The 26,562-nt window shown below is 42.8% G+C and overlaps 1 protein-coding gene across 1 annotated transcript in view; it reads left to right on the top strand.

Moving 5' to 3' along the window:
- The window catches only part of LOC149305706 (trafficking protein particle complex subunit 9), a 219,226-nt gene that overhangs the window by 57,992 nt on the left and 134,672 nt on the right, over window positions 1–26,562 (top strand). The window contains exon 17 of the mRNA XM_089477380.1: window positions 24,918–25,060. Coding sequence (XP_089333506.1) covers window positions 24,918–25,060 — 143 coding nt within the window. The remainder of the gene's footprint in view (window positions 1–24,917; window positions 25,061–26,562) is intronic.

The raw sequence follows: 26,562 nt of genomic DNA, 5'->3' as shown, positions 1-26,562 counted from the left end.
AATTAAAGGCATTAAGCCCCGGAGGGGTAATAAGACGCGGCGTTCTGGGCTCTGTTCTGGGCTCTGTTCTGGGCTCTGTTCTGGGCTCTGTTCTGGGCTCTGTTCTGGAGCTCTGCCGTCTTTCTCCATCAATGCGTTTCGGGCGCAGCGCGATGAAGTCAACATGTTCTTATCTAGAACTTCGTTGGTCTGTTGGCTGAATGGTCGGTAAGCCCTCCGCCTCGCCTGCCTTGGGCTCCGAATGCCTCCGTAGATGGTCCTGTCCTGAGACGGTTTATCTGAAGTCACCGTTCATGAATAAGATCTCGCTTTAAATGCACAAATGCCATTCCCTTTAGCTTTCCCCGACAGCCATGCGGGTTCTAGGGCATTATTGACCATCTTTCTGCGGTAGGACCTTCAATGTGGTCCTGGAGAAGCCCCCGGGGCCCTTATCTGGCCTGTAGGCTTCCATTTGGACAGAACACGGTAAGCCTCAAACCTTATAGATTATCTGATAAAACCTTCCGGTGCCGCTCTCCGAAGAAAACCGATAACGCAATAAAGCCCCCTTGTAAATAAATTTATTCTGCATCCTATTCACTAGCGGCCAGTAAATATTTCATGAGACGCAGCCAGGCTGCAATGATCCAAATCCTGACGGAATTGGAAAACTGCCCCCCAATGCCCCTCTAAGGGGGTCCCTCCGTCCAATAACCATCTTTCAGGTGCTAAATATTTTATATGGACTTGGGTGTGCTTGTAACTTCGCAAACGACCCCCGTTATTCACTTTGTCAGGAGGAAATACAATGTAAAAAAAACACGGATAATTAACATTGTATCATTTAGATTTTTCCGAAAATGGTTAAAAAAAATGTAACTTTATAATGAAAATATCATATTAGAAGCGTCGTTATTGTTACAGCCGAATGCCGAATCTCTGCCCTGATAGAATGCTTTCGTTATGCGAAGGTTTGCCCCATTCGTATTTTCAGAGGGAATTTGTAATTGTAGCCTGTATGTCATGTGACATGAGTAGCCGGTACAGAGACTTTGAATGTATTGCTGTAGCAAAAAAAAAGAGGTATTTAAAAGTAAAAAACAACTAATGCTTTAATGGGAACAGCCTAAGTCGTAAGACGTTAGAAGAGAATTCTTAACATTTTTATTAATTTCAAATAAAATTAAGTTCTTGAAATAGTATTATTAAGCTAGTTCTAGTTTCTAAGTTGTGTTTTCAGGTGGCTGCATATTAGACATCTATTATCTGAGCCCAATATACTAGACAAACACCCCGACTCCTTATCATACTGCCTGTGGGAAACAATAGAATGGCTCAGCTTCAATTACCCAGCCAGACTTTCTGATTAATGAAAGTCTATGAAGGAACAGACTTTATTAGCATTGCCATAAAGCATCAACTCAGTACAGCGTTGGGGAGGTTATATTACTGTATACAGCGCCGGGGTTATATTACTGTATACAGCACTGGGGGTTATATTACTGTATACAGCGCTGGGGGTTATATTACTCTATACAGCGCTGGGGGGGTTATATTACTGTATACAGCGCTGGGGGGTTATATTACTGTATACAGCACTGGGGGGTTATATAACTGTATACAGCGCTCGGGGGGTTATATTACTGTATACAGCGCTGGGGGGGTTATATTACTGTATACAGCGCTGGGGGGTTATATTACTGTATACAGTGCTGGGGGTTATATAACTGTATACAGCGCTGGGGGGTTATATTACTGTATACAGCGCTGGGGGGGTTATATTACTGTATACAGCGCTGGGGGGTTATATTACTGTATACAGCGCTGGGGGTTTATATTACTGTATACAGTGCTGGGGGTTATATTACTGTATACAGCGCTGGGGGGGTTATATTACTGTATACAGCGCTGGGGGGTTATATTACTGTATACAGCGCTGGGGAGTTATATTACTGTATACAGTGCTGGGGGTTATATAACTGTATACAGCGCTCGGGGGGTTATATTACTGTATACAGCGCTGGGGGGGGGTTATATTACTTTATTTTGGGGCTTTACTTTTCTTTATACTGCCTTTTTAACCTTTACAAGAATAATTGGCCATTTAGTCATCACCTCTGTGGAAAGGCGATCTCTTCCGCTCCCCCCCATCCATACTTTGTGTAGATATATATTAAATCACCTCTGATTTTGTGTCTGGGTTGTGTTCCGTGCTTCTTCTTGCTGCAGCGTCATTATTTATGGATGTGGGTTTTTTGTATGCATTTTACTTATTCTGGTGCTAAAGCTTCATAAATAAAGGATGGCACTAAGAAGAAACAGCTGCCAAAAGTAATTTTTGGAACGCATCATAAATGACTCCAAAATTAGATAGAAAACGACAAAGTGCGCAGCTACAAAGATTTCTGTACCAAAGTTTTGTGGCAAAAAAGTAAAATGTACGCACAGCACCTACACAGCGGTGAAAAAAGTATTTGCCCCTTTCCAGATTTTATCTATTTTTGCGCTGGGGGGGGTTATATTACTGTATACAGCGCTGGGGGGTTATATTACTGTATACAGCGCTGGGGGGTATATTACTGTATACAGCGCTGGGGGTTATATTACTCTATACAGCGCCGGGGGGGTTATATTACTGTATACAGCGCTGGGGGTTATATTACTGTATACAGCGCTGGGGGGTTATATTACTGTATACAGCGCTGTGGGTTATATTACTGTATACAGTGCTGGGGGGTTATATTACTGTATACAGCGCTGGGGGTTATATTACTGTATACAGTGCTGGGGGGGTTATATTACTGTATACAGCGCTGGGGGGTTATATTACTGTATACAGCGCTGTGGGGTTATATTACTGTATACAGCGCTGGGGGTTATATTACTGTATACAGCGCTGGGGGTTATATTACTGTATACAGCGCTGGGGGTTATATTACTGTATACAGCGCTGGGGGTTATATTACTGTATACAGCGCTGGGGGGTTATATTACTGTATACAGCGCTGGGGGCTATATTACTGTATACAGCGCTGGGGGCTATATTACTGTATACAGCGCTGGGGGTTATATTACTGTATACAGCGCTGGGGGTTATATTACTGTATACAGCGCTGGGGGGGTTATATTACTGTATACAGCGCTGGGGGGTTATATTACTGTATACAGCGCTGGGGGCTATATTACTGTATACAGCGCTGGGGGCTATATTACTGTATACAGCGCTGGGGGTTATATTACTGTATACAGCGCTGGGGGTTATATTACTGTATACAGCGCTGGGGGTTATATTACTGTATACAGCGCTGGGGGGTTATATTACTGTATACAGCGCTGGGGGGGTTATATTACTGTATACAGCGCTGGGGGTTATATTACTGTATACAGCGCTGGGGGGGTTATATTACTGTATACAGCGCTGGGGGTTATATTACTGTATACAGCGCTGGGGGGGTTATATTACTGTATACAGCGCTGGGGGTTATATTACTGTATACAGCGCTGGGGGTTATATTACTGTATACAGCGCTGGGGGGGTTATATTACTGTATACAGCGCTGGGGGGGTTATATTACTGTATACAGCGCTGGGGGGGTTATATTACTGTATACAGCGCTGGGGGGTTATATTACTGTATACAGCGCTGGGGGGTATATTACTGTATACAGCGCTGGGGGTTATATTACTCTATACAGCGCCGGGGGGGTTATATTACTGTATACAGCGCTGGGGGTTATATTACTGTATACAGCGCTGGGGGGTTATATTACTGTATACAGCGCTGTGGGTTATATTACTGTATACAGTGCTGGGGGGTTATATTACTGTATACAGCGCTGGGGGTTATATTACTGTATACAGTGCTGGGGGGGTTATATTACTGTATACAGCGCTGGGGGGTTATATTACTGTATACAGCGCTGTGGGGTTATATTACTGTATACAGCGCTGGGGGTTATATTACTGTATACAGCGCTGGGGGTTATATTACTGTATACAGCGCTGGGGGTTATATTACTGTATACAGCGCTGGGGGTTATATTACTGTATACAGCGCTGGGGGTTATATTACTGTATACAGCGCTGGGGGGTTATATTACTGTATACAGCGCTGGGGGCTATATTACTGTATACAGCGCTGGGGGCTATATTACTGTATACAGCGCTGGGGGTTATATTACTGTATACAGCGCTGGGGGTTATATTACTGTATACAGCGCTGGGGGGGTTATATTACTGTATACAGCGCTGGGGGGTTATATTACTGTATACAGCGCTGGGGGCTATATTACTGTATACAGCGCTGGGGGCTATATTACTGTATACAGCGCTGGGGGTTATATTACTGTATACAGCGCTGGGGGTTATATTACTGTATACAGCGCTGGGGGTTATATTACTGTATACAGCGCTGGGGGGTTATATTACTGTATACAGCGCTGGGGGGGTTATATTACTGTATACAGCGCTGGGGGTTATATTACTGTATACAGCGCTGGGGGGGTTATATTACTGTATACAGCGCTGGGGGTTATATTACTGTATACAGCGCTGGGGGGGTTATATTACTGTATACAGCGCTGGGGGTTATATTACTGTATACAGCGCTGGGGGTTATATTACTGTATACAGCGCTGGGGGGGTTATATTACTGTATACAGCGCTGGGGGGGTTATATTACTGTATACAGCGCTGGGGGGGTTATATTACTGTATACAGCGCTGGGGGTTATATTACTGTATACAGCGCTGGGGGTTATATTACTGTATACAGCGCTGGGGGGTTATATTACTGTATACAGCGCTGGGGGTTATATTACTGTATACAGCGCTGGGGGTTATATTACTGTATACAGTGCTGGGGGTTATATTACTGTATACAGCGCTGGGGGCTATATTACTGTATACAGCGCTGGGGGTTATATTACTGTATACAGCGCTGGGGGGTTATATTACTGTATACAGCGCTGGGGGCTATATTACTGTATACAGCGCTGGGGGCTATATTACTGTATACAGCACTGGGGGGGTTATATTACTGTATACAGCACTGGGGGGTTACCCAGTTTAGCGCTAGGAGAAAATATTTTTTCCGTGGGACTTTTCCTTCTTTTCCCTGATAAGCAGTGATAACACCGTTGTGAACGCCTTTCTTCGTGCTGAAGATCTCTGAAGCAGTTATACGTTTGTGTTTCTGATAACGCATTCCCTGACACTAAAAACAAGTGAGTTTCCTTTAAGTATTCGGGTTTTAGGCATACACGGGGTTACGGGGGTTTATTTTCTGCTTATACTTTTTAGATAAAGAAAAGAGATAAGAGCTGAGAATAAAAGATATAATTGTATATAGGGAAAGAATTCCGGGGTTTGCATTTTTCCAGGGCTGGAAGTCTCATAAAAAGCTTTGTACAGGAATTACCGTGAAGGCGTGAATCACTCGTACCCACGCGGCGCGATATGATTTCCCCCTTTAAACCCCACTCCTCGCGTGTTAATAACCTTTATTCTTTGCATTATTGCTGCCGCCCTCCCTGACATTGATTGCGTTCTGTTGATCCGCGCTGTCGGCTCCACTTTATATTCCACATGATTTCACAAAACATCCCTTTTCTCAAACCGAAACCGCTTTCCTCCAAGGAGCGCGTGCGTCCGGAGGGACCCGCCGGGTGCCGTCATTATCCGCCCTGTGAAGGCGCTCGTTTCTCCGGGTCTCCCGGGACCCCCGATCCCTCCAAGGGGTTTTTACAAACGCTAAATCATTTTTCATAAAAAGCATAAGACAAACGCAGCGGTGTGCGGGGTGTGAGATCTGCCCATCACTGGGGCCCCCCAGGGCGGCACTATGATACGGGCCCCCTCCTGAACAATGATATATACATAAACACACAGACATATTATTATTTTATATAGCACTTTCATATTCCAGAGCGCTGTACAATGGATAAACAGACGTAACAAGCAGTGCATCTCACAACAATTTAGGGCTGCAACTAACGATTATTTTAATAATCGATAAGTTGGCCGGTTATTTTTTCGATTAATCGATTAATCGGATAAAAAAAATGCAATTTTTTTCAATTTAAAATAATGTAATAAAAAACGTACAATTTACACTTTCATCTCTTTATTGCAATGGCCTCTCGCTATTCACCTTATTATTTTACTGACATAATAATAAAAGCTACAAGAACCCAAACACAGTGTTTCTCAAACTAGGTTTTAATGCAAAGTTATTAGTAAATATTAATTCATATGTTAACTATTTTTCATATTTAATAAAAACTATGAGAAAAAAGCCTTGTTTATATTTTCTTTTATTTACCAAACTGCCCCCAGTTATGCACATCTGACCCCCAGCTTGCCACTCTGCCCCCATATATGCCTTATACCTCTTATATGCCAGATTCCACTGTGCCCCCATATATGCCACTGTGCCCCCATATATGCCTTATACTCCTTATATGCCAGTGATATCCAACTGAGCCCCCTGATATACCTTTTACCCCCAGATATGTTTTATGATCCCCTGATATGCCTAATGTCGATATGCCTTATACCCCCTATATGCCACTGTGCCCCCTGATATGCCTCATAACTTCAAATATACCATTAGCCCCCATTTATGCCTTATACCTCCCTATATGCCACTGCGCACCCTGATATGCCACTCTGCCCCCCCATAAATGCCCTGCACCGCCCTGAAATTAATTATACTCCCTGATTCACCACTCTGCCTCCCCCAGATATGCCACTCTAACTCCCCCAGATATGCCATTCTGCCTCCCTGAAATTCATTACACCCCCATACACCACTCTGCTACCCTGAAATTCATTATACCCCCCATACACCACTATAACTCACCCATACACCACTCTGCCTCCTCCCCCCCTACCATACACCACTCTGCCTCCTCCCCCCTACCATACACCACTCTGCCTCCTCCCCCCTCCAATACACCACTCTGCCTCCTCCCCCCTCCCATACACCACTCTGCCTCCTCTCCCCTCCCATACACCACTCTGGCTCCTCCCCCTCCCATACACCACTCTGCCCTACAACAATTTCACTTACACATACAATAAACACAACCTCATGCATTCCTACAGCGTTATCCCCCATCAACACAGGTGCACACACACACAGGCGCACACACCCATCAACACACATACAGACGCACACGTACCCCGATCGACACACACACACACCCCAACACACACACACGCGCGCGCACACACTGATCCCAGCTCCAACCTGCACAGTATCTCTCTTGCTGTCGCTGCCGGATCCTCACACAGTAACCCTGATTCTTGCCTTTTCCTTACAAGCTCGGAGCCACGCAGCCCTCGAGATTTAGATTCTGGCCTCTTGTTCTAACATTTCTCCTCCTGTAATAAATCCTGAAACCCTCCAAAAGTTATCTGCGCGACTAGAAGTATCTTTCTTTCAAATGGAACCTCGATCTGTGTCGTGGGGTTGTAGAGTAGTCCTTGGTAACAGGACGGAGATTACGACGAGTGCCGCAGAATACGAAGGCCCTTTATCATTATTATTTATTGGTTTAGGATGTAGTATTTTGCAAAGTTCCAAGAGGAAGGCATTTTTTCCTAGATCAAAACGAAATTTAAATTGGAGGAAAATGGAAATGTAACACAAGCAATGATCTACAAGGTATAGTATCGAGTTCTTAGGTGGACAGAACAACTAAAATAAACCAAATGTTTATAACCTGCTTTATGTATGGTATTTATTAATATAAAATTACCTTTTTTCATGTTTCTGTGCTGTATGCTGGAGCTTCACATCATGTTTAATTTGCATCGTCGTCATAAGATAATTTATAATAATAAAAAAATAATTTGTAATAATAATAAATATAGATTTAGTAATATTTAATTTGAATAATTAATTTTAGTAATGTTTACATTGAATAATAATAATATAATACATTTTAGTAATAACATTTAATTTTAATAATTATAAATCATTTTAGTAATATAAAATTTTAGCAATAATATAATTCCTTTTTTTATATTTAATTTGAATAATTATAAATCATTTTGGTAATATTAAATTTTAGCAATAATATAATTCCTTTTTTATATTTAATTTTAATAATTCTAAATCATTTTAGTAATTTAATTTTAGCAATAATATAATCATAATACATTTTAGTAAAAACATTTAATTTTAATAATAAATAATTTTAGTAATAATTCTAAAATATATTTTTTAATAATTATTAAAAATAACACCAGAAAAAAAAAAAAATTTCTACCTCATTGGTGTAACTATGGATTAATTTCAGACCTGACCGTTCCTCTTAAATAGAATTGGCAAGCGTTGACATTGCCGTGGTCGGCCATGTTTTTTTTCCCACTCGTAACATTTAGCTCTGTTTACTTTTTATGAGATTGCGAGACGGCGACCAAAACCTTCATTAGTCTTTCGAATGTAAAACTTTCAGCGAAAGGGCAGTAATGTGAAATAAAGCAATTCTCCCAGAGAGGAATATATTCCAAAATGTCATGAATTGCAAAATGCTTCAAATGTTCTTTGACTAGTATAAATATTTCATACCAGAGAGATCGCCCTGAGAGATCGCTTCCCACCTAACCTCCTCCTCTCCCGGATCAAAGCCATTGTAATAAAAGCGGAGTTTATCGCCCGCCGTAATGACGGCAGCGGCAGCTTCACAGTCAAAAGTTTCATTCATACAAAAAAGAATTTGTGATTAAACAATCGCCTCTGCGATGTTTTATTAATCCCCGGTAGAGGTTACCTTTTATAATCTTTTTTTTTTTTCTGCTCGTCTTATTCTGGGATGCTTTCCAAATAATTCCTTGTGTTTGGAACGCTTGAATATAAAGCTTGATCTTAAAGAGACAGTTGTAGTTTTTTGAGGACGAGACATTCGGAGTTTTTGGAAGCTTGAGACGTGGAATGTCCGGCTTGGGGTGGAGGCAGGTATTGTGATACCCCATGATGGGATGTTGGCAGGTATGGTTACCCTGATTTGAACCCAAAAAAGAACAAGCTACGTTGCTGTTCCACCCAGATGTTTATTTTGAATCTTTCTAAATACATTAATGTGATCTTCTCTTTTATACAGGTTAAATTGAACATTATTTTAGAACGGCAATATGTTTGAGGGGCCTCTTAATTAGTCCCCTCTGCACTGTTTCTGACATCACAAAAGGTGTGTTTGCCTGAAGACCCGTTAGTTTGAAGGGGACTGGCGGTGGTTGTAGGTGGTCAGACTGCTGTGATATATATATATAATACGTAGAGGAAGAATCACTCTGTTTCTAAGCAGCTCCAGTATCTCAATAAGCCCTTTAATGCGGTTTTTAAGTGACTGGGAGCATTGAGGAGAAAATTAAAATATCACTCACTTCTTCATGATGCAACACTCATTTGGTGATATTTTATGAGGCACTTTAGGTGGAACAGAATCTTTAAGAAATGAAGGGTTGGTAAACGCTACCACAGATTGTGGCAAATAAAACATAGATTTCACTGATGCTGCATCGTACCTACCAACAGTCCTTGTTAGTGCCCCAAAACGCTGATGCCCCTCTTCTCTCCTCTGATGCCCCTCTTTTGAAGGAGTTCAGAATGTTTGCTGGGTATGAGGGTATCACAAGGTTCTACAGGTCTAAAACATCGTGAGGTTTGGTTTTATTGCCAACTACACCTAGACCTAGGGTGGCAATCCGGCTCTCCGTTTGGGGAGATCAGAGATGTTCCCTGAGATTTACGATATAATCAGCTCAAGGTGTCTGTAATTTAGAGATCAAAGTCAGAAAAATGTCTATGATCCCCCCCCCCATTTAATGGATACTGTTTGACCTTTTCTTTTAATAACAGAAAGTTGCAACTTAACCTCTTAACATCCAATTATGGGCCAGGCATGTCACACAAAAACCTTGAGTCTAGTTTTCAAAAATATAGGGTTTGATGGGGTAAATTGGATTAGCTGGCTTTAAAGATCCCCGAAATAGCACATGGGGGCAGAACGACCAGATTTGGTAAAAAATTGGTTTTGAAATAGTAAAACGCTACTTGTACTTATTGCCCAATAACTTGTATAGCTTTTTGTGGATGAGTAAAAGATTTTTCAAATATCATATTTTATTATTGTTTTTATAGAAAATTAGATAATATGACAAAAAGATCTGAAGAAAGCCCATCTTGTCCTGAAAAAATTAATATATAACGTGTGTGGGTACACTAAATGGGTGAGGAGAAAATTGCAGCTGAACACGAGCACCGCAAAAGTGTTAAAACAGCCATTATAAAAAAAACTGCCTGGTTAAAATGAAATTTCTCTATCTTTATAAAAGAACGCCGCCTGTTTATTGCACTTTTAATTAACTTTAGTTATGCGCACTATTGCATGAATCTTTTTATTTAATTATTCTCAAACGATCCCTTGATTTTATTAAGGGGCTTTCATTCACGGGAGACTCGAGAGATTATTTGTGCTTCTGAGGAGCGAAACCAGACAATGATTCAGCGTTACATTAGAAACAAATGAGCAACGCTGCGAGATAATTGGCTTCTATTCAATGTCCGGCCGCAGACATAGGGGAGAAGATCAGACCCCATCCGGCCCCCGTCTAGTCTGCCCGTTTCTCCCGCTGTAAAGACTCAAACCTTAATCAGTTGTTGCTCTTGTCTTAGATTCAGGAGCCGTATGCCTATCCCATTCATGTTTAATATCCTCACTGTATTAACCTCTACCACCTCTGCTGGGTGGCTGTTCATTTAGAAATTGGATATAGGTTAGCACCCTGCCATCTAAGGATGGAGATCTGTATCTATCTATCTATCTATCTATCTATCTATCTATCTATCTATCTATCTATCTATCTATCTATATATATCTATATAGTACCTGTCAATTCCTTGTGTCTTCTTCCAATTGGTCTACAAGGAACTTGGCCCGTAATTCTAAATACATTATAGTCCCAATTTATATTCTTCCGCACATCAGTTACAAACTCCTGCCACGGGTTTCTTTTTGTGGGAACGATTGTTATTCGGTCGCCCCCCCCCCGGAGCGCGCGCTCCGCAGATTCCTCTCCTCGTAGGAATCCTCCCCGTAATTATTTTGACCGACGATTTCATCACTTTGCAAATAGGAGGAAAAAAATGAGTTTATCTGCGGAATCGCTTCTTTACTGAACGTGACGGTGTTACCTGCCGCGCTCTAACGCTGACATTATACGTCAACTATACCATATGAGTGCGATACTTTAATATACTGCCTGGAATTATCATAGCCATTCTTCATGATCGGTCCGATTTCCCAGCGTCCTGACAGATCCCATCCTTTTATCTTAACGTGGAAGAAGTTGAGCCTCTGAAAAAGGAATTTTTGAACTTCCTTGCAATGTTCTTACCATCTACACCAGACTGCTATTCCGTGTACCCACTACACATCATATAATTGTATTTACTAATGTTTCTAATTGGCTTATTCAACCCTTTCATAAATAACTTTATCCCTGATTAGTATTAACACGGGAACGATGTCTTCGTCTTAACGCTGTCTTCTTTAATTATCTCATATTTAAATATTTTTATCTTATTATACCTCCCTTTCACCGATGGCAGCATTTATCAGAAGCTCTACATTACTAAAATCTATGTAATTCTGCTGGTGACATCATAGTTTGTTACCTCTGAGATGAGGTCACCGGAGGTTAAATGCCTGATGACCTTTCACCTTTGTTCCTGATGATAGAGTTGCCCTTGAAGAGATAGCGAGTCCCGCTGTGCTGGTGGTTTATAAACGTGACCTCACTCCACTTAGGCGGTAACACAATGATGAATGCTTCGGGGTCAGCGGTGTGACCCTTCTCATAGATCACAATCCTTCAGAGATCCAGAGAGGGGTATCCGTCAAACTGTCCGAGTGTCTTTAGGGCTAAGTGGCCGGCCGTTCCCTACAGACAAGCGTCTGTCACCTGGGGATGAAATGTCTGTTCAAGTGGATCTTAAAAATGAATCACAGGCAAATGATCCAAAACAAAGAAAAATACCCCAAATGTACCATTTGTAGCAGTTTTGGGGCCACATTAACTGATTTTACTGGTTAAGCATAGGCTGGAAGACATGAATGAAAGACACGTGGCTTCTGCCCATTCATTGTTGGTGGACCTTTGCTTGACATGCATCGGAGTCTATGGTCAAAAATGATACCTTTTATTGGACCAACAAACGTCCAATAAGTAATCTGTAGAGGCCTCGGAGGTCTCTTCTTCAGAAGGAATGCAATACTACTGTTATATTTTCGTTTCTGCTTTAGCCCAGTATTGCCTTCAACTCCACATGTTCTTCGACTGTTACACATACCTGGGAACTTCTGGGCTCCGGCTACCCAGAGCCTTCCGTTGCGGGACGCTGCACACTGACGTTAATGGGAGTTCCCGCTGAAGTCGGGGGCGAACTTGCTGACGGCAGCGGGCACCACCCCTATTTAAAGAAAAAATAGGCGGGGAGTGGGGTGTGTCAAGACCCCGCTCCCGCAACCCGGAGGATTCGGGTCTTGACCCAGGGAACCAGTACTCACCCGGCAATCTCCGGGTCAAACCCACAGAGTTCCCAGGTATGCTGATACAGCTATATCCCTTTTCCTTAATATTCCATGGAGAGAGTTTCTGTATCCGGTGTGACAGCGAAACAAGGCAACTGGGCGGCCATATTACAACTTTTTATTTTTTATAGGAAATACCTGATTTTTCGCCCCAGCAGATTCCTGGTATTATTATTGAGATTGTAACATGTAAGGGGTAAGAAGTAATCGCATTCTCCCCACCGTCGTTTCCATTAGCAATGTGGGATTTAATCGAACGTTCCATTTTTATGGGAAGTGTCCTGATTCCTGCATATCCATCCAGCACTAAAATGGTTAAAAGAAAATTTCTACATAGAATTTTGTTTAAAATGGCATAAAAAAAAATATTCCAACTCATTTTTTTTGCCCAAGTAGAACAAAACGGATATCATCCCTTTCTCATAGATGTGAGAGATCAATGAAAAGATCCACTCACTGTGTAAATGCTGCCTAAGATACTCGTCAGTTGTTCCTGGTGGAGCCTCCTTTACCTCCAATTCTGCTCAGTCCGATAAACAACCCGACTCGTCAAAATAAATATTGATATATAAAATATATATATATATATATATATATATATATGTAATATTTGTATTTTATTTGTAAAATTACTGTGTATAATTTTTTTTTAGAATTATTAACCATGCGCAGTGTGGAAGTTCACGTTAACTAGTTTAGTAGCTCTCAGCAAATCCCAGAGCCACGGCTTCATTAAGATTTCTTTCTACAACTAAATAGACATTTTCTTGTACCGTATTTGCTCGATTATAAGACAAGGTTTTTTTCAGAGCAAATGCTCTGAAAAATACCCCTCGTCTTGTAATCGGGGTCGTCTTATAATCAGACCTCAAATAGAGGTCTGGTTATGAGACTAAGATCCAGTCTTATAATCGAGCAAATACGGTATTTAAAGAGAAGGTTATGCAAAAAGGACTTTTTTAGGCCAATTTTAAATGTTTCTTTGCTATATTAAGTAGACTTTATACCGCTTTTATGTAGAATAACTTGTAATAAATGCCGCCTCCTTCCTCATACAGCCCCCCCCCTGATATTAACCGTCGGATGTCAGCCGTGACATCCACCTGGAGCCCCCGGCTCTAACTCACCTTTATGTTAGTGTAAGCTGTCATCTCGGCCCGTTATCGAGGATCGCTTCGGTAGTTTAACGAGGGCGTGCGAGTGTCATACCTTTGTGCTAAGTATTTACTGACTCCACTGCTAATTTGATCTACATGGCTGGCGACAGACATACCCACGCCTCTCAACTGTCCCGATTTGCACAAGACTGTCCTGATTTTGCCACTCTATCCCACCGAGCTCTGTCTCTGTCCCGGTTTCTGAATTTGCTACGGATAAAGGTTGGGAGATTGGGCACGCCCACCAAAATGCCAGATGACCAAAAAAGGAAACTTTTCTTTTAGGGGTGTGGCTAGGGGTGGGGCTTTACAAAGTGTAAATCTGCAATTTATTGACATAATTTAATTCCCTGCTGTTTCTATACACATTATCGGGGGTTTTAGGGCCGTAGAACCCTGTGATACCCTCATACCCAGCAAACATTCCGAGCGCAGAGAAAAGAGGGACATCAGCAGCAGCACCTCATTTTTGGTAAATCCATTTTCGAAAGAGTTAATTTTACTATATCATTCTGCAAATTAAATACCACTTTTAAGCACTTCCCGTGTTTTGTGCTGTGATGGAATTATCAAATTTGTTAAAACATTTCACTTTTTTTGTTTTAGGTTTTTGTTCTTTTCACATTCCTTGGCACGCGTTCCCCGCACAGGATCCTTTTTTTTTTTTTTTTTCTTCTGGGGTTCCTGCGGTAATGACTCGGTTCCGCTCCGTTCCTTTCTTTTTGCTGTTGGATAAGACGTGGGCTGGTTTTGCGAGTGATGAATTTGCCCCGGCTCCTGCCTTCCTGACATTGTTCTCTCTGGGGTCCGCTCCTATTAGCGCTAACCTTTTAAAGTTTCTGCAGCTTTAGACAAACACCGGCCGTAATTTAGAAGCCATTGATTTTCTGTTGCGTTTTTACCAGGTCTTACTTTTGCTTATTCATCATTGTTTAGCCCGGAGAACTCTTTCTCCGCCGCAGAGCTGTAAATAATCAATAATTATTAATGCTTGTAAACCTCCTTTAGATGCAAACTAGGAAAAGATTGAATGAACCCGCTAAGTGGCCATATATATATATATATATATATATATATATATATATATATATATATATATATATATATATATATATATATATATATATATATATATATATATATATATTAAATATAATATATATATCACACTGTATATCACTGTATATATATATATGAGATTGTCTACATAAAGCCTTAGCGTGAACTAAATTCCCTCTAATGATACCTCTGTGGATAAGCACATTGATTTTTATAATATTTAAAGATTAAAAAACAAATCTCTTCAATTAAAATTTAGCTGCCGAGGAAGAGGAAGGAATTATAACCAAAGGAAAATTCATTTTTAAAATTTTTTTTTTAATTTTTATTATTTCATTTAATTTAGTATTTAATTACAATTACATATTTTATATATATATATATATATATATATATATATATATAATAATTATTATTATTATTTTTTCTGATTGTCCATATGCAGTGTGGCAGGCCTAAAATAACAATAAAATTATTTTATTTTTCTAAAAAGACACCCTAGTGTAAAAGGGAGCCCCCCTCCCAAACAACCCAGAAATCTGAAAGTGCTTTTGTCAGTATTTTATAGGCATTGTGGTTTCGTATGGATTGTTTAAAGTTAAAGAAAAAAATGTACTTACCTTAGGGAAAAGCTGCAGAGGCAGAGCTGCAGCTTCCTATCGCATCATGGTTGCACCAGTGTACGGCTGCTTGAAACAGCCAATCAGGGGCAGGAAAGCACTCCCGTTAGACCCGATCTCATGCATGGAAATTAGCAGAGCAGCGGAAGAAGGGGCAAATGAATATGGGGGGAGGGGGATGGGCGGCATTTAGCAAAATGTAAAAGGGACCTCGTTGGAGGGCATTTGATGGCTGGAGCTGTAAGAAAATGCTAATACCGTATTTGCTCGATTATAAGACGAGGTTTTTTTTCAGAGCAAATGCTCTGAAAAATACCCCTCGTCTTCTAATCGGGGTCGTCTTCTAATCAGACCTCAAATAGAGTCTGATTAGGAGACTAAGATCCAGATCCCCCGCACCGCTGCAGGGGACCTGGATCCTCCTGTCTCACCCCCCCCCCCATCATACACACTTACCGGTGCTTCCTGCTGTATTGCCGGGGCAGCGGGTTGACGTCTACGCGATCCGCGTAGACAACGTCCGCTGCAGCCGGAAGGAGGTGTGGCTAGCAGCGGGGGTTGTCTGCGTCCGTCGCGTAGACCTTCCCCGACTGTCAGAGATCTCTGATCTCTGACAGCCGGGGAAAGTATACGCGACGGACGCATACAAACCCCCGCTGCCAACTCCACCTCCTTCCGGCTGCAGCAGAAGGCGACGTCAACCCGCTGCCCCGGCTGGAAGCACCGGTAAGAGAGGGCTGAGAGGGGAGAGAGGAGAGGGGAGGGGAGGGGAGGGGAGGGGAGGGGAGGGGAGGGGGGGGAGAGAGTGTGTGTGTGTGTGTTAGTTAAATGGGGGCATAGGGCATTTCTGGAGTGGCGTTAAGGGGGCATTTAATAGAGCACTCTGCCTCCTGAAATGCCTTATACCTCCCTATATGCCACTCTGCCCCATAATATGCCCTTTAACCCCCTAAATGCCAGAGTGGCATATAGGGGTATAAGGCATTTCTGGAGGCAGAGTGCTCTATACAATGCCTTTTAACTCCCTTAATGCCATTCTGCCTCCTGAAATGCCTTATACCTCCCTATATGCCACTCTGCCCCATAATATGCATTTTAACCCCCTAAATGCCAGAATGGGATATAGGGGTATAAGGCATTTCTGGAGGCAGAGTGGCATATAGGGGGTCAAAAGGCATACCATGGGGCACAGTGGCATATAGAGGGTTAAAAGGCATATCATGGGCCACAGTGCCATATTGGTGTGGCAAGCCTGGGGGCAGATGTGCGTAACTGGGGGACAGGCTGGAAAATACAAGAAATAAAAACAAAAAAAATATTTTTCTCAATCATAGCTTTTATTAAAAAAAATAGTTTACATGAATTAACATTTACTGGTAAAACTTTTTTCCTTTAGGGTCGTCTTATATTCAGGCTTTTTCTTTTTTCCTAAGTTAATATTCAGATTTTGGGGGGTCGTCTTATAATCAGGGTCGTCTTATAATCGAGCAAATACAGTATTTAATGGGTTAATTCTTCAAAGCCTCCCGTTATTCATAGTTGCGCAGGCGTGTGATTGGACATGTATCAACCTTTATGCTATGTAGCGTTGCATGTTCACTTCATACATGAAGAGCGGATAATGTCTGTCGTCATTTAAAAAAAGCTGTGCCATTCCGGAAGTAGAAGCAGGGAAGAGGCTTCACCTGTTATGCTACGCAATGCGAAAACGATAGAAAGTAACGAGACTGATTATTTAAGAATAGAGACTGAACATAGCTATGTCTTGTAGTATTCCTAAAACTGGTTAGTGAATACGACATTACGTCTCGTGCGGAAGGATATATATTTACATGATTACATCACACATGTGACTCAATTGGTGCATCGTTGTTCGATCTTCCAGAAGCTTCCAGCTCGTGGGAACTAGCTTTATAAATAGAGAGAGGATTAGGAGAAAGAAATAAATGAATTGATAAATTAATTAAATTCAGGGATATAACAAATAGGGTCCGAGACCCCCCTTTAAAGAGTTCCCCAGGCACAAGCCCATCGTTCTAAAGGGATGCTCCTCTCGACTATACGCATGAGCGTTAATTCCGACGGACCGAGATCTTTTTAATGACATTTCAGGTTTTATTTTTTTTTTTGTAATATGCTTCAAAAAAAATTAAGAGAATGTAAAATAAATAAATAAAGAAATAAATGCTGTTTATTTGGCGTTTGCACCAGTTTTAACCGGTGACCCCAGATTCAACCTGCTTAATACGTGCATTTAGCATCCCGCCCGGAGCTAAGCGTATTCCGCGCACATCTCCTCCTCTGTTACACTCTATTTTTAGCCGCCGCGGGTTTAAAATATGCTGTCTAATCTCTCCTGAATTTATTGATTCCTTTCTTTCTTCACCCCTTTCAGGAAGGATCGCTCTGCTGAGTGGACAGACTCAGAAAATTAAATAAGTACTGAATTATTTATGTCTTTACACGGCTTGCCGAGGTTCTATTTTTAGCCGCCGCGACTTGTTGCCGTCGTCTTCTTGCTTCGCAGAAAGAGAGCCTGCAATTTCATCGCTCAGTGACCCGGCCAGACTAATATTTAAACCAGCGAGCCTGATGAATATCGCGAATAGGTTATGAAAAAAAAAATGAAGAACGCGGGTTAAACACTCGTACAAATTTATGGCTTTAAGGAGCGGTGGGTGGAAGCGTAAAAATATTAATGTTGCTGTGAAATCAATATATATATATATATATATATATATATATATATATATATATCCCTTTTAACTAGACCTATCACTTGGCTACCAGGATCATGACAAATTGAAAAATACTCCGAAATGTTTACTTGAGAGATACTCCAATGTATTTAATTGCATCCATATTGGTGCAGGCATTCTTTAGTTATTGCAGTTTGAAAATAAGACATGAGACTCATTTAACTCCTCCCCCTGCTGCCTCTGCTGAAACCAGGAAGTGTGAGCAGAAAGCATACTTAGATACACTTCCTGTACATGCTTTATAGCACTTCTGTTGAAGATAAATGAAGGGTGGTAGATAAATGGAAACAGCCTCCCAGCAGAAGTGGTAGAGGGTAATACAGTGAGGGGTATTAAACATGCATGGGGTAGGCATACGGCCCCTGAATCTAAGACGAGACCAACAACTGATTAAGCTTTGAGTCTTTGCATTTTCATGAATCAACCTGACACTCAAGAGGTTAATTAACATTTCTGCCCCGTACAGTAAGTCGTCGTGCATGAAACGTATCGATCGGTTCTTACAGCGCGGGAGACGCAGCGATCCGCCGGGGCCGCGTTCGTTTACTGGCGTGTTCCTCAGCTGATTATTATTGGCAGCGCGCCCGCATTAATTATCCTACAGGGTTTTAATTACTTAGACGCAGACGGCACTAAATGCTTTTCACGCGGTCAGAAAACACACGCTATTCACTAACGTGTTTACAGTCTGGAGGTTCATCCAACCATCACATGCGCTTCGAGTCGAGACAGCTGAGAGGTCCCTTTAAATTTTCATGTGACCCCCCCCATATGGATTTGCCTATTTCCCTACCCCGAGTAACGTGGCTTGCAAGAGATCTGTGCAATCCGAACACATCTCCTGCTGCCTGCGGCCACATTATTGCTGTTTACTGACATATATAGCGCCAACATATGCAGCAGCGCAGTACAAAGGGTGAAACCGGACATAACAAGTAGTGTATGACAAAACATTTTGACTCACAGAAACATGCGGCGAGGCCATGCATCGACATTGACAGAAACTGATGAATGTTAGCGTTTTAAGGAAGAAAGTTCGGTTTTGGAGAGATTGAGGAAACGTGAAGACATCCAGCTGGAGAGGGAGGAGAGAGGAGAGAGAGGGACAGTTAGTTACATGATCTAGGAGACGGGGAGAGAGATCAGGAGAGTCACGGAGACCAAGACCATGACGAGTTTAAAGGAGATGAGGGTGGTCCGCGGTGTGGAAAGCGGCGTTACGGTCCAGTAGGATTAGCGTGGAGTAGTGGCCCTTGGATTTAGGAGTGAGGAGCTCATTCATAAATTTCCAGATTGAAATGGGTCGAGGGAAGAGTAGGAGTCCAGAAATTTAGTTGGGTGTACTTACCTCCAGCACTGGCTCAGCAAGAGCTCTGGTGGTCTAATGAAACCCCCTGTGCACGTACGCAGAATGCACTCCCATTGATTTCAATGTGGGGGGGGGGCACTTTCCTGCCACAGATCGGCTGCTTTCAGCAGCTATTCAGTTAAGTTATTGTTTTTATCATTTTAAAGAATGCATATTATTATAATCCTAACTTTGATGTCATACCCCCATGTTCTGCAGTTAGGATGGTGTCACCAGTAGGCCACCAGTACCCATGACGAGCATACCTGGGAAATTTTAGACTCCAGCTACCGGAGCCCCCCTTTGCAGGACTCAGTCCCCACCGACGTCGGTGGTCGTTCCCGCTGACGTCGCAGGGTACAACCCCAATTAAAGGGGGAATGGGATGATGAGCCATCCATCTACCCCCTCCCCCCCAAAAAAGCATCTTTGGCCATTTCAGATGTCTCATAAACCGGCTCCTGACCCATCATGGCCTCGCTTGTTACCCCCCATGCCAAATTCCTAATTAATTTCTAAATTTTGTTTTTTAAAAATAACGCCTTCCATCCTCTAAACGTAACGCCTCCTTCTCGGCGCACTCGCTCCGCGCTCGCTGCACATGTGCGTTTAGAACCCAAACTTATCTTTTTTTTTTTTTTTTACCCCAGACGTTTTGCACGCATTCTGATTCCCAAAAGAACGTTCGCACAGATGGCTGGAAGGGAACAAAGTCATATTTGCCGTGATTTCTATATAAAAATTGATCTGCTAATTTTCGGGTGCCATGTGGCTCTCCCTTTACACGTCTTTATTAAAGTTATCATTTTTTTTTTCCCCTCCAATGTAAAAAATCTGGGGATGAGGAGTTTTATGGGTTGGGGGATGGTGCAAAAGGCCCACAGTCTATTAATTTCAGAACATTATTGCAAATGAAAATGGTGCTTTAGCTATCATTTGGTCCCTTGAGCGCGTGTCGGCCTAAATCATGAATGATTGTAATGAGAATTCTGGAAGCAAGCGGGAAAAAAAGTAATTGATATTTTTGTGAGACTCATAATTAGAGTATCAGCTGCTGGGCTACTAGTTTAGCAGTGCAGCATACTTTGCAACTGTCCCCAATTCATGTGGGGGGCAGTCCTGCTGCCCCTCAAGGCAGTGATCTAGTCTGGTGATGTGGAGGGTCCTCCCCTTCTTTATTTATTTATTTATTTTTTTGTCTCATTGTGCCAGGAAGTGATGTCACGTGTCAGTCAGAGAGACTATGAGTGGGAGCTCTACTGAGCATGTGCAGCAAGTGTACCGATGTATGCGTCCTGTTTTCAGCAGAGGCAGCTGCGGGAGGAGTTAAGTGAAACAGAAGCTTCATGTTCTAACTCCAATAACTAAAGAGTGCCTGCACCTATTTGCATGCAGTAAAATCCACCGGGGTCCGTGGAAAATGGCCTCCAATATACATTGAGCACGAAGATAGGGCAAAGAACCAACTGACCTCATCTAGCTGTTTCTGAATCACTTTTAGCTTATTTTACAGACATAATAACCTTTCTTAAATTGCTTTACTGGGTTTTCCTCTGTTGCTTCAATCGGAAGTCTGTTCTTCATGTAAACTACCCATAAGTACCAAGCATCATATTTTTTATTTAGTAGCTCCCCGCAGAAAGTGTGCTTCTTAAACACGCATAGACTGTAAATTCCAGCTGAACAGCGCTGCTCTAGAATAATAAACGTATAGATCTCTTGGGAATCAGGGGGCTGAAAGCCGTTCAGTTCATTTAAAGAAAAGACCACCAGAGATGTTCATTGTTTTTATTGGGGTGTGAACTGTTTAATCCCAAACTGGTTGGGGCTGAAAGGTACTAAATCTTTGATGGGACCTTTTTCTGGTTGTTCTGATCAATTTATAATTATTAGACGTTTTCGTGCCGAATTTTACCGCTTCGTCCATTCGTCTGAATAACGAAGCATTGGTTAAAGAGGGCCCGGCTCATGAGCTTACAATCTAGAGGATTGCTTCCCCTGTCTCCAGACCAGCCGTTCGGTATCTTTTGCCTGGTTAGCTAGCAGCTATTTTCATCCTTGTTTATAAAATGCTGTTTCTTGTTAATCATTTTGTACGTTTCTCCAAGTCTTTCCTTCACCTGATAACCCCGATAACCCCGAAGGATCAGCCGTCCGTTTGTTTCATCAGAGGTTCCACGTTCCGGAGTGGTGTTGGGGGGGCGGCTGGCTTCTTGCAATTACCAGGGGCTCGTGGAAACGTAACATTTACCCGGTTTTCTCAGGTATCGGCCGTCGCCCAAGGGTTCGATAATCATCGGCGGTACCTTTCGTTTCCGTAGCGCCACGCCGTCCCGATATGCCTCTCGGTGGCTGTAAATGAATTCTACGCGCCGTGGAGTATCGCCAGCTGATTGCTTATTCAATATGTGCTAATATCCTCCCTGGGAAATCAGATATGATCTCTGTAATCTTGGTGGCTTTCTCTACGCAGCCCGCATTAGTTACTTTCTATTCTCTTGACGTCTGGGGGAAGCACGGAACGCAAACTGATTACAGGGACGCAAGCGATTATATCCGTAACGGCTTTTAATAGAGTCTCTGTGTCTTCGTCTCAATCTTTTAATGATACAATGTTTTTCTTTTTTCATTATGTCTCTCTTTTTCTGCATTTTTTTCTTAACCATCGTCTTTTTGGTGAAGTGGTAAATGCCTTGGACCCTAACGCTGTCACCGGCTTTGCCTAATTAGTTGGGTGCTCATTACAGTAGAAGTCTTCTGGTTGAGGGTTCTTTGTTGGCTTCGCGTTTGATGACCTTGTTATTATTTTTCACATTTTTATTTCATTCTCTTAAATCAGGAAAGGCAGGATCGGTGGGTTGGTGGGTCATCTAGGGAGGGTTTGGGAGGACATAGCTCCCAATTATCTCTCTTCAGAAGAAACTGCTTCTTTGGATCCTTTTCCAGAGCTCAGAATGTCTGCTGGGTGTTTTCTCCTTGTTCTACAGCCACAAATGTTACAATAATGCATATTGTGCCATCACTCTTTAGGGGAGCTGCAGGTCCAACTTAAAACAAAAGAGATACTGGGAAGGGCAGTAAAGCTCTGGAATACGCCACAGGTAGTATAAAGAACTGGGAAAGGCATTCCTAGGTATGCATTTTAATGGAAATAGTGCTTGATCCAGCTGTTTCTTCTCGCTGACCTCCTTCTTGGCCAAGCCAACGTGGATTTAGAAGGAGTTTTTGATTTGCCTTGATCTGGATCGACTCTTCTAAGGACTCCTTGGAAAGGTTGAACTCGGTGGCCTCATGACCCCTACCACGTGCATAACATTAGAGAAGGGTCGCCCTTTGTCTTCCTCGTAGCTACTTTTCTAATTGTGATAACTAACGGACTTCATGGCCATCATCAGTAAGAGCCATTAGGTTGCTGTTTGATCAGGGGCGGGCTGGGCCGGGGGGCAATTGCCCCCCAGGCCGCCCTAAATCCGGGCCGGTGGGCCGGACGGACGACCGGCAGACTAGCATTCAATGCGGCTGCGGCCGCAAAGTTAAAAACTAAGCGGCCGCAAGCAGGATTGAATGCGGCCGTCATGCGTACCTGGCGGGGGGGGGGGGAGGTGGGCGGTCCGCCCCGGATGCCGCTCATCTGAGGGGTGCCACCATGCCGGCACGCCTCCAGAAACGATGCGCGCGGCAACTGTGGCTGTGCGCCGGGACTTGATGTCAAATCCCGGCGCACAACACTGAAGCCACGCCCACCGTCTGCCGCGCTCAGTACACCGGAAGGACAGGAAGAAGAAGAAGAAGAAGAGGAAGAGGAGGAAAAGTGAGAGTGAAAGAAGAAAAGGTAGGAGAGAGTGGATTAGTAAGTGTGTGAGAGTGATGGGTGTTATGCTGAATGTTTGTGAATGAGGGTTCCAGATAGCATGGATGTGTACGTGTTGGGGGATAGCTTGGCATAGGGAGTCCGTAATCACATTCCTTTCATGCCCAGATTCCAGCATGTAGTAGCTGCCTAGGCATGATAGGAGTGTGATTGCTGTTATAAATTATTTTTTGGTCCAACTTCGGTGTGTTAACACTTTTATTGGACAGAATAATTCAATGACAGTATTAATATATATATATAATTGCAAACAGCAATCACACTCCTATCATACTAAGTCAGCCAGCACATGCTAGAACCTGGGCATGATAGGATTGTGATTGTTGTTATATATATGTGTATATATATATATATATATGTTAATATTGTTGTTGATTTTTTTTGTCTAATTTTGGTGTTACTTTTAATAAAGTATTTTAAAGTTTTTTTTGTTTTTTTTTCAGTTTTGGCCAAGTGAATGCTGAATTTTTAGTTTCAGTCCAGAATTTTCATTTCGGTGCATCCCTACTATATACTATGCCAGTCACTAAAGTGGTAAGCCTACACCACATCAATGTTTGGCTTAGTATATAGTGATAGGGGTTGTCAGTGTCTGGCTCAATGTATAGGCACACATTGACGGTGGTACCGCGTAATCCCTAAGCATATAATGATAACAAATATGCTGTACCCCTGTCAATGTTTGCCTAACCATAGAAACTATGCAGTTTTAAAGTGTGTGTGTGTGTGGGGGTGCCACATACAGGGTCTGCCACAGGTGCCAAATACTCTCGGTACCCCCCTGCATCATGCGGCTGTCAGACCCAATGGCCATGCCTCAGCTCCTCTTCCCACGTCTTAAAAGGGGTGAGATGAAGAGCTGAGGCATGCGGTGCGTGCACGCCGGCCACTTTAATTTCATTAGGCACTGGTGGAGTGACTGCCGCACGACGGCCGCTTTCAATGTCGCTCGCAGCCGCTTTGATGGTGCAACGGGCCAGTTGACTAGACTTGCCCCCCAGGCCTTAGGCTGCCAGCCCTCCCCTGTGTTTGATGGATGGAAGTGCATTACGCTCTTTTCATAACGAAGCATTGATTTGCCGGCTCGGATCTCAGTACCGCCGCGCAGGAGAAAGTCTGCTAGAGCAACCACGAGATCTGGGCTTTTCCGCTGATCAGCGAGGCCAATATTGCCTCAAACGATAGCAGAATGATAATGCCGGCCCGTAAATAAATAATAACAATAATAATAATAAAAAAAAATAATTATCACCATCATTCATTGTTAACATCGCCCTCTGACAGGCAATTCCAGACCTATAATTGCTATAAATCAATAAAGAAAACAGGCTGCCCCCTTTGGCGATATCGAGCCGCAGGGTATTGGCGGGGTGTCACGCTAACGGATTGCTGTAGTGAGTGTATGATGGGAGTTCCGCGGAATAGTACGTGATATTTATTATTCATGTAAAATTAGGGGGGATTCTTCTGGAACTTTAAGCTGACTCGTGTTTTTTCCCCCTGGTTTCGTTTCTTGACAGACGCTGGAGAGCATTTTGAGTTTTAAATACTCTGGTGGTCCGGGCCACGCGGAGGGGTATTACCGGAACCTTTCGCTGGGGCTGCACGTCGACGTGGAATCAGCAGTGGTTTTTACCAGCGTGAGCACCCTGCCTGCAACGAGGTACGCATCCTTCCTTTAACCGTCTGGTGCCCACTGACATCAGATATATATTATATATATATATATATATATATATATATAAATATATGAGCCAGGGATACCGCAGTAGACATAGATTAAATTTCTCTTATCAGAATGTTAAGCAGGTAGTGAGGATGGATTATAACTCCCATCATTTCCTTCCAATCATACATCCCAACCTGACCACAGGGCAGTTCATTTGCATATAGGGCTGCATGATGATGCCACAGAAGAGGAAAGTTGCTTGAAATCTGTTCTATGGACACACCGGTAACGCTGCTTAGGCGACCGAGTCCCTTTCAGTGCCGTTTACCAGGCCAGCCTTTAAGTGATACGGCGTAATATCGTCTGTTTTGTGCTGACGGAGTGGATCTCCTCTCCTCTAGCGCTCAGACAGCCGTTTGCTGAGTAGGCAGACAGGACTCCATTTATCCGGAATGCTATTCGCGATTCTGTTGAACAAATACTTTCTTCGGCAATTGAATTTTCTGCTGTCATAATCAACCGTAGGAGAAAATAAATCCCGCTTCCTTAAGACAGAAGCTATTTGCTGCGCGGCGTACGATGCCCGCAACGTTATGTATCCAGCTTTGATACGTTCTTCTGAGAGAGACATGAATAGTTTAGCGAGAGAACTGCTGAATATTTACCATTTGGACCCAAAACCTTCGCGGGTTACCTTATACATACTAATTTATGGAAATATTCACTATACGACGCATCTCCTGCACGAGAAATAGCTGGGGTGGGGGAGGGGCAGAATCCCCTACGCGTTTGCAGATTGTCCAGAAGTGATGGTCCAAGAAAGACCCCCCAACACTGCACTTGCTATCCCTCCATATATTCCATAGGCATCCACAGGATTTTTTCTAAGGGAGGGGGGGCAAGATATCCTCCTCACCTTTCCCCTCTCCCACCCTATGACATTTATGACACGCCAGCATTTGTGGTAACATTTGGCACTCCAAGTGCTGTTAATTATATTTGTCATGATGTTCAGCCAACTAATGGGATGGCCGATAACCATGAGATGTGCTTTGCACAACAGCTGCTGTGCCACTCCACAATAATATAAAACCTTTGACACCCCAGTTGAGTAGTCACTTTCCCATGATGCTTAACATAACAAACTGGCTGAGAGTCATGGTAAATGTAGTCTCAGCTATTAACTAACACTTGCTGCAACACATGTTTGAAATAAACTACCCTGTGTCTGCAGCATGCAAACTGTGTCTCTGCCCAGGCGGGGACTCTGTGCCTGTGGAGGAGCAGCTGCCAGAGTGAAGAGAGGAGACCGAACCATTCTGACAGCAGGGGGGTATATACAGGATTAAATAAAAGTTTTTTGCTGCATTCCCCTGACTACCAGAGTTTTTTCTGCTCTCTATATCTAGGTTTTTTCCAGGGGGAAATCCTGCCATACCCATGGAGTAACAGTGACGTATTAACCCCTGCTGTCCCTAGATAAACCAGCAGCTACC

The sequence above is a fragment of the Sceloporus occidentalis genome, unplaced genomic scaffold (genome assembly GCF_023333645.1).
Source record: "Sceloporus occidentalis isolate IW3139 unplaced genomic scaffold, rSceOcc1.0.p SCAF_11, whole genome shotgun sequence".
Taxonomy (NCBI): Eukaryota; Metazoa; Chordata; class Lepidosauria; order Squamata; family Phrynosomatidae; genus Sceloporus; species Sceloporus occidentalis.
The sequence above is the reverse complement of the archived record's forward strand: the minus strand, read 5'-3'. Positions and strand labels throughout refer to the sequence as shown.